Raw genomic sequence first — 9,773 nt, forward strand, 5'->3', positions numbered from 1 at the left:
TCCAAAGACATATGGCTTAATTAAAAGACATTGCAAATTTTCTTATTATGATAAACAGATAATAAGACGCCTTATAACAAAGGCAAAAAGTTATTCAGTTATATTTGTAATTATGAATCTATTATGAAGGTATGATGAAACAGTCAAGTTTAAGCAATATAGTTGGGTATTGCATTAAATTTTCTTAAAGTGCTCCAAATTAAAATGAATCACATTTAAAAATCCGTATATCCATGGTATTCCCTTTTTGGCTTCTTTTTTTTTTTTTTTTGAGATGGAATCTTGTTATGTTGCTCAGGCCAGGCTGAAGTGCAATGGTGTGATCTTGGCTCACTACAAACTCCACCTCCTGGGTTCAAGCGATTCTCCTGCCTCAGCCTCCCGAGTAGCTGGGATTACAGGCGCCCACCACCACACCTGGCTAATTTTTGTATTTTTAGTAGAAACGGGGTTTCTTCATGTTGGCCAGGCTGATCTTGATCTCCTGTCCTCAGGTGATCCACCTGCCTTGGCCTCCCAAAGTGCCGGGATGACAGGCATGATCTACCACACCCGACCCCCTTTTGGCTTCTAATAGCAATGATAGAACATATCTTGGGAGAAAAACTCTCCAGAATTTGCTTGTAAAAATAACCCTTGTTTGTGCCTAAAGCCACTCTTTGTTTAGTAGTATTCCAAAATAATTTCCAAGAAATAAGTCAGGCTTAAATTAGAAGCACCTACTAATCCACAAACTGTAAATAACACATAACTCCAAGTACAAATCAGATTAGCTGGTACTGTCATGCTTTTTTCCACAAAGAATGGAGGGTGCTAAATGTCACAGCATATGTAGAGGTATTTAGAATCAGTATTTAGAATTAGTAGACTGCCTTTTTCCCCAATAGGTTTCATAGAATGGGCAATATTATCAAAGATGTCAATAGATAGTCTCTGAAAAATAAAGTTTCATGGCCACATATATTTGGGAAACTCAGAATGTACAATTTTTTATATTTGGAGAATGTTGACACCTATTACTATATTAAAGACTCTGAGAGGTACTATAAGAAAGAAATCTGTTGACCTTATTTGTTGACCTCAGTGTTTTCCTCACTCTTTACATGGAATACAATTGAGGAAAGCTGTTTTAGCTATGTGGTTGGAAATGGGGAACACTGTTTTCACTCCTTCACCAGGTTCTACCCAGATCTCTGTTGTTCTCATTGACATGGTCATCATTGTCATCATCATCATTGCAAAATTTGTTCTTAAATGAATTAAGCTCCATGCTGAGAAAGTTACATATATAATTTCGGTGTTATTCAAGTTTACAATTTAATACTATCAGTTTGAATAGTACACACATCATCTAGCCAGCCACTCACTAAAGGATTAATTCAAGATAAGGTACATTTTTGGCTTAAATTATAGGGTTTATATTTAGTTAAGGAAGAGAATAGAGAGGTGCCATTTTCAGACTGAAAGTCTCAGGATAAAGCCATTATCTATCTGTTAGCTATCTTTGAGGAAGATTTCTGGAACTGTGTAACCCGTGAGAAGACTGCTTGGACAGTTAGGAAGAATGTCTCAGGCATAAAATGCTTCATTAGGAAAAGAAAATGGTAACAGGAACAGAAAGAGCAGCCAGGACCTCTGACCAAGGTTGGGTATTTCTCATTTCTGGGCTTCTGGGAAAAAGGGAGCTAGGACTGAGTTGGAAGGAAGAAAGCTGTGTAAAGAAAGTTAAAGAAGGTCAAAAAGGCTTGGCTAGCCTCATAGCTCTTCCCAAAGCAGGCTCTATTTTTGATCATTTGCATGGTTGTATGATAAATCACGTTTTACATACATAAGCACTTAGCTTGCTTACCAGAAGGATGCAACTTAATATGCCTTAATTTTATCATTGTTGTTTGTGAGGATAAAATCATTTGAGTCATGAATAAACAGATAATGAGCATATAATCTTTATGAATATACTTATGTACTACATTAATATTTTATTGTTAATAATAAAATGTGTTGAGAAATAATATACAAGATAACAAATCTACATTGAATCAACTTGAATTGCTTTATTTCCCCAATTGACTGGTAAGTGTGTAAAATAGTTATTTTAACCTACACAGGTATTCGAACGTACAAGCTATTTTGAATGAATATTTGTTTTTCTACTACAAAGTGTTATCAGTTCCTATTAAGTTCATAATTTGAGAAAGGCCTTGTTAGCACCAGACTTCAGCCAAAGGCAGCTTTTTAAAAATGTCCTTATCCTAACAAAAATAATCATCTTTTTATTTACTGTGATTTATTTACTTATATGCCTGAGCCCCAGTTTTTGAAATTGAATGTATGAACTAAAATATTTGTAACTATAGAGAATTCTTTCCACTTCTGAATCTTATAGGTATCATTCCTATCCATGGGGGACCAAGAATCACCCAACCAAAAGATGAAAATGCTGCATTTTGAGTGGACTTGATTTTCTCAGTGAAGTTCAAGTTCTGGACTTCAGCCGCTATTGCAAGATGCCCAAGGATTGGGTGCTGCTAGAGAGTGTGGAAAAGACCAAGATGCCATGGGGCCTGCAGGACTTCTTTCTGGGGGTCCTGTGCTGGAGTATATGACAGCTGCAGTACTTGAGGGCTTCATTGCCAGAACACATTATATACAGGATGTCAGAGCTGTCAGTGTGCTGCTGGGAGAAAATGCTGCAAAATTCATCTTTTGGGGGGTGGAGGGAAAACCCAAAAATGACAACAAAAAACTCTTTTACAGAATTTTCCTTAACATTAAAAAAAAACTTGTCATATTTTTCAAAGGCACATTTGATACTCAGAATTGCTAAAAGTATATTTAAAGGCATCTAGCCTTCCATATGTAAAAAATATTTTAGATAAAGACAGTTACAGGACTCAGAATAATATATTGGGTGATTCACTGTATCCTCCATTTTTATATTTAAAGAAATTCAAAATACATGATTGAATTTTTTTTTTAAATGGATGGGTTGGTTCTCGTTTAACCACTTGGGTGCTAGTGGTCTTGAACTGTGATACAGTGTAGACAGTATTTGTAACCTTGCACAGCCTCTGGGGGTAACTGTCAAACTGTCAGATTTAAGTTAGACTAATAGATATATTGCTGTACAGTGTATGTATATGTTTATATATGAGGGCGGAAGGAGAGAGGTTTTGATTAGACTATTGCTTTGCTGCTAATCAAACTTATAGTATTTTTAGAGCACTTTGAAGAGTTTATAGAATCTATGAAAAAGATGCAATATTCCTCATCCTAACTCCCTCCTTATTACAATTACCTAAATTGTTTATGAATTGTTTAGGAATTTGAAATGAAAATAAGTTAAATCCCTTTTTTACTCATTGAGGCAGCTCAACAAAAGTGAAATCAGAATGCCAAACTGTGTATCATCCTTTATGCAGGGAGAATTATGATGAAAATCTGCTAGATTCTCATTGGGCTTAAACTCTTTCTCTTCAATCAGCTTCTTAAAACTCTGGTGTAATGTCAAGAAATACCCTCATCGCGAAATCTGTCTGCACTTCTAGCTACCTAAAGAGCAATTTATTCTACATAATTAGTAATCTGAAAGTTGAAATTATACTTTTTATTTACTTTTCATGGGGTTCTGTCATATTTGTTTACACTGATTTTTTTTAGTATGATTGAATCGATTTTAGTTCAATGTATTTACAGTGGTTGAAAGACCATAAACTTCTTTCCATATAGTATGAAAATCTACACTATTTTTTAAATGAGCATATTTAATACTTAAATTATATCCAAATTCCCTCTAATCATGCACTAATGCTTTTGAAGATTGTCAGTGGATCTTTCTTTAAGCCAAATTAATAATTACAGATACACTGTAATGTAAGATAATAGATGCAAATACAGTAATGAAAATTTCAGTTTCAGCTTTCAAACTAATTCTATCCATATGTGAAATTCATAAAATCAAAATGCTATGATATTGATTTACCCAGGCAAAATTTTATTTCTGTTCCAAGTTAATTTGAACCTGCACTTATAATTCTTTATATCTTTCAATGCATGGAAGGGGCACATTTCTTCTTCATGCAGGAAGCACAGACCTGGAGGGGCACAAATTCTAATTGTGCGGTGAGAGTTTGAAATCAAGTTATTTCCCAAATGGTAATATATACTAAACAGAATTTAGGAAAGAATAGTATTCAAAAGGCATACCGTGGTAAGAGAAGATAAATGGTTTACTTGAAGATGTTTTAAAGTGTGTATAGTTGGCCTTATTGACCAGAAAGTGAGCAAAATATTTCCATCTCTTTTTTTTTTTTTTTTTTTTTTTTTAAGACAGAGTCTCACTCTGTTGCCCAGGCTTGAGCGCGATGGCGAGATCTTACCTTACTGCAACCTCCGCCTCCCGGATTCAAGCAATTCTCCTGGCTCAGCCTCCCGAGTAGCTGGGATTACAGGCATGTGCTACCATGCCCAGCTAATTTATGTATTTTTAGTAGAGATGGGGTTTCACCATGTTGGCCAGGCTGGTCTCAAACTCCTGACCTCAGGTGATCTGCCCGCCTCGGCCTCCCAAAGTGCTGGGATTAGAGGCATGAGCCACTGTGCCCAGCCATTGCATGTAACTCTTTTAGGTGATAGGAATGGGCATTTATTATGCTAGAAGTTAGTGAAAGTTAAGCAAGCAGAAGCTGTCCTTTTTAACAACAGCTTCACGCCTATCAACTCTATGTGGATAGATGTATTGTTTTGCTAAAAGTATGAATATTCTCTATTTGAATTCTCCCTAAACTACCACAATCACGGAGTCTATATTTTCCCATCTCTCTAAGAGAAAGTCAGGCTCGGGCAAAAGCACCATTTTGTACATAGAGTCACATCCCAACAGAGAAGTTAACTTTTCAGAAGCCTTTCTAACGCAAATATGGAGCACCTCCCCTCATGACCAAGAATGATCATTTTGTTTTGATTCTCCAAACTGTCTATTAGTGCAAAGGAGTGGTTACAAGAACTTAATAGACCTCTTAATCTTTTCTTGATTGCATTTATATATTTTTTCCCTTTCTCTTGTATAATTTTTAATGATTTGTTGTGCAATGAAATCCCTATGAATGCACCTAATTTCTGTAACTGAATATTTATATGGAATAGAATATGAATCAATCTTTTCAGATTACTTTTGAAACACAAATACTCCCATCAATTATGTTTCGACCCACCAGCTCTTTCTGAATTATGTGTACTTGAAACCTTAATTTGCTTTTTAAAAGCAAAATGTTTCATTCTCAGGGAAGTGACTGCAGCAGGAATATTTGCTTGCTTGTTGTTAACTTTGTCTTCCTCCAGGCATGTAGTCTTCAAATGGAGTCTTCAAGGGAATAGTAACATGGACACTTGGACCCACTGCTTGTGGATGAATTTCAGAAACCTAGAGAAATGCTGCTTGTTTATTGTGGACGTTTGTGTGGCATTAGGCAGTGTTCACAGAATGTTTAGGCATTCTAAAGCAGAACACAATTAAGAAACACTGTTAGGAAATTTACTCAAATGATATAATTGATTAAGAGTTAAGGTCTTCCTATAAGTATCATCTATGACTCATTAAATACTATGAATTTTGATGTCCAAAAACAAATACAGGACTGGTTATGTACAATTCCAGAAATATCATTAATTAATCACCACTCATTTTTAAGATGTGTGAAGACTGTAATATTGGCTAGTGAATTTTATCAGTATTAATATGCATAGAACCCACATTCCTCTTTTTGATTTGATGTATTATAACATGTATGTATTGCTATTTTTCTCTTTTTTTGAAGTGGTGAGGAATCATGCACAGTCAATATGCTGGGTTCCTTTAGAAATGACTTTAGCTTCTGTCTGAAGGCAGGAAAAACTTCTTTTTAAGGAACTTTCATCATTGCCTTTTACTTTTTCTATGATGGTTTTTCATGAGCACTGAAATCACTTGGAGAGGCAATGCAAAGAAATCTATCTGAAACAGCTTCTTGGCACCCTGGAGTTAGAGCTATCAAGGGCTCCAATGTAAGGGAAGCTTAATGCTTCTGAATATTGACATTGACTCCTTGGGTGAAATTCTGTCCAAATATAAAATTCTTCATGTTCAACAATTAAATGTAATAAATGAATTTCATATATACTTATATGATATCTTTGAGATTATATTAATTATCCTTTTGTGGGAATTGACAGCTTTGGGTAGATTATTTTTTCAGTTGAAATGTGTTGCTAACAATATGCTTACCCTTGAATGCTGTTTTTCATATTGATAGGAAGACACAAATTTCCCAGGGAAACAACTTTGTGATAAAGGAGTTCTTATGTGTGTCATTACAGTAAATTGCATATTGTAAATATGACTGTTGTGGTTGATTATAGTCCTGCTGTGATGTTGTTTTGAGATTTGCAAGAGGGACAGGAAAGATTTTATGAGTTTCATGGGGTGTCTGATGGATATTGCCAATTTACATATTTTTTGAGTTCATGGGCAATAGTTGTTTTTAAAAATGAAGATCACATACCCTAAAATCACAGCTGCATACTTGCTATGTGAGGTATACTAGATGCTTTATTGCATGTATGTAACAATTATCTAATAATATAAAAAATTTAAGATACAGTTCTTTGCTTTATCCTAAAAGTAAATGAACTGTAGTCTTAATTCAAAACTGAATGTTATTCCTCAAAACATGAGAAACTGCCTTTTTCTCTCCTTTCCTTTTGTACTGTGAAGATTTGCACTGGCCCCAGCTACTGTATTTAGCGATAACAGAAGTATGTGACTGTTTAAATGCTGTCATTTGGAAATAGCTTACCTTTCTTTCTCCTGAACAAAGATAGAATTTTGTCTTTATGTATGGAGGATTATGGCTGACTGTCATTTTGACAATCAACAAATCCAGATGGATACTTGGAATTGATATGGTGTGTTCACAAATGGAAAATTAGCTGAAGTTTTTGCAAACATGTGAAAAACTGGTCCCATAAAACATGCAGAGAGAAGTTTGTGCCAGAAATAACAAACCAAGAGGAACAACTGCTTTAAGGCCTTAGCACCTTTAAGGCAGACTGTGAAGGTCACTTACAAAATGATATTCTTAACCCATGATTTAGCTCTGCATTTCAAGTGCCATTTGAGTCAATATACTGAAATAGAATATAAAGCTTGTAAATGGCTATTAAATTTTAGCTAAAACTCTTGCCCTCCATATTCTGTGTGTTTGCCTCATACTGCAGTGAATTTTGGAGGAAATGGAGCTGGTTTAGGGATACTTCATGTCATAACAAAACACATGAAGTATTTACATGAACCTAACCTTACTTTGAGGGAGGTTAATAAGTATAAGTACTCAGAAGGGAAACCTTGACTTGCTAAAGATTAAGGATAGATCTTTCATGGAGGTGGAACAATCTTCAAATAGAAATTATGTTTTGAGAAGTTGGAGAGCAAAAAGAAGGCAAGAAATTCTCTAGTGCCTGGGTTGCCCAGCAGGCTGCCCACTAGGGGGTGAGCAATGGCAAAGGGTAGCTCCAGAACCTTCAGTGATTCCTGCTGCTGGGTTTCCCAGAAGCAGCTGACCAGATGCTTCCCCAGCATGCACCTATTGTTGGACTTTTAGCCAGGCACCGTCACCAACAAGTTGACCACCCAGAACAGTAGCAAAAGGTCCCAAAGTCTCTTCATAACCTGCTGGCTGGTGGAATCCGTAGGACAGGGTCCCTAGGAGGCATTCCAAAGACATTAGACTCCTCAAAGAAGCAGTTTTATCTGCCATTAAGTGAGTGTGATTCTGCCCCAGGGGTTATGTTCCCCATCTTTCATCCATGGGCTCAGGCCCATTTTGTCTGACAGTGCAAATTTTACAAGAAGTATATGTGAGATGTAAATGGGTAAGTGCAGGCAGATTTGAATATACTTGTATGAGTTAAATTAGAAAAGAAACATTGCAAGCAATTTTAGTTGTTTGCAAGCAAACCAGTTGATAATCAGGCTGCAGAAAGATTCTATTATTTCACTCTTCCAAACTGAAAAATAAAAATTACTTGAAAAATTTTTGGGTGCATTTTGCTTACTCACATTTAGTGGGTCAAAACAAAAACTATAGTGCTTCCTGTATTCTATCGTTCACAGTGGTGACTTTGTGAGGATAAAAAAGAACAGAGCTGTCCTCTGAAAGGAAGAGAAACCCCTAATCTCATGTTTCCCAGAGCTTCTATTTTTTAGACAGCCCAGGATCCAAGACAAAGGCCTGTGCCCACAGAAGCAAAAATACCTGCAATGCGCTTTTTTTTCCTATTAGCCTCTAACATAGTATCTTTTTGTTGTTGTTGTTCTAGCACCCCTCCTATGCGGGTCTCTCCCCTGACACCTCTTCCCCTCCCACTATTCCTATCCAAGGAACAAACAAGGTTTCCTGCACAGAGCTGTGTTATTAGAGGGAATGAATGTTCCATAGTTATTTAATGGTGTGCCATGTGGAAGACAGAGGGAAGTACTTCTCTGTATGTGATTTCTATCTTTCTAAAACCTCTGCAACACTTCCTTCATGAGCACACCTACTCTAGAATGACCTCGAAGTCAGAGATCCTCAAGAAAAGAAGAAAGAAATGATTCTGTAAAAGATTTATATAAGATATGCAAGCAGCTTTTATTTTTGCTATGATTAAATATGCCCTGTAAAATGCTAAAATAATTTAAAAAGTTATTTTCAATTTTATTGGAAAATGATTTCTCTTTTATTGAGAATTTACAGTAAATGATCATCTCTTTTCTCTCACCAGCTTCCCCAATTTCTTCTTTTATGCTCTTAAGTCTTTTGATTAAAAAAAAAAAACTCCAGAAAGCAATCATATATGTGTGAAAAGTCAAATGCATACCTCAGCTTTCATTGGTGGTTCCCTGTAGCAATTATCTATTGCTACACATGTTGTGTAACAAAGCACCTAAAAACTTAGTGGTTTAAGATAGCAACCATTTATTTTTTTCTTATGAGTTCATGGGTCAGTTGGAAGTTCTGCCTATCTGAGCAGAGCTCCACTGATCTCTGCTAGACTGTCTCCTGTGTCTATGGTTAGTTGGCAGATTGCCTGAGGTCTAGCTGATTTAGGATGGACCAAGACGGACAAATCAGTTCTCTTCCCTGGTCTCACACATTTTTTTCAGCAACTTAGCCCAGATGTGTTTTCATGGCAGTAGCAAGAGTTGAAAAGAGAATGCAGAAATGCACTTGTATTTTGACAAGCCACTTCTTGTGTTGTTTTCTTCATTCTCAATGGTCAAAGCAGGTCACATGGTCAAATCTATCATTAGTGTGGGGAGCTGTATCAGGCTTTTACTGCTGTGCAACCAATTGCTGTAAGTTTAACAGTTTAAAATAACACACATTTATTATCTCACAATTTCTGTGTGTTGGAAGTTTGAGCAGGGCTTAGCTAGTCCTCTGCTCAGTGTCTCACAGCTATAATCAGTGCTGGCTAGGGCTGGGATCTCACCTGAGCTTGGGGATCATTTTCCAAGATCATGTGATTATTGACAGGGTTTATTTCCTTGTGTTTGTAGGACTGAGGTCCTCAGCAGCTAGATACCATAGATGCCACCTGTAGTCCCCTGCCATGTGGCCCTCTCCGGAGACAGTTCACATCAAGGCAGCTGGCCGCTTCAAGGTCCACAGGAGAGTCTCTTTCTCTCTCTCTAGTCTGCTAAGATAGAATCTTATAACCAAATCACAGGAATGATATCCTGTTGCCATATTCTA

General features: G+C 36.5%; 1 protein-coding gene across 12 annotated transcripts in view; it reads left to right on the forward strand.

Annotated features, from left to right (window-relative positions):
• Positions 1-6,372, forward strand: part of NEK10 (NIMA related kinase 10) — a 266,823-nt gene extending 260,451 nt beyond the window's left edge. For all 12 annotated transcript variants that reach the window (XM_054552456.2, XM_054552461.2, XM_054552465.2 and 9 more), the window contains one exon: positions 2,387-6,372. In XM_054552456.2, the coding sequence (XP_054408431.2) occupies positions 2,387-2,435 (49 nt within the window). In that variant the 3' untranslated portion in view covers positions 2,436-6,372. The remainder of the gene's footprint in view (positions 1-2,386) is intronic.
• Positions 6,373-9,773: the final 3,401 nt, after the last annotated feature.

The sequence above is a fragment of the Pongo abelii genome, chromosome 2 (genome assembly GCF_028885655.2).
Source record: "Pongo abelii isolate AG06213 chromosome 2, NHGRI_mPonAbe1-v2.0_pri, whole genome shotgun sequence".
NCBI classification, from domain to species: Eukaryota; Metazoa; Chordata; class Mammalia; order Primates; family Hominidae; genus Pongo; species Pongo abelii.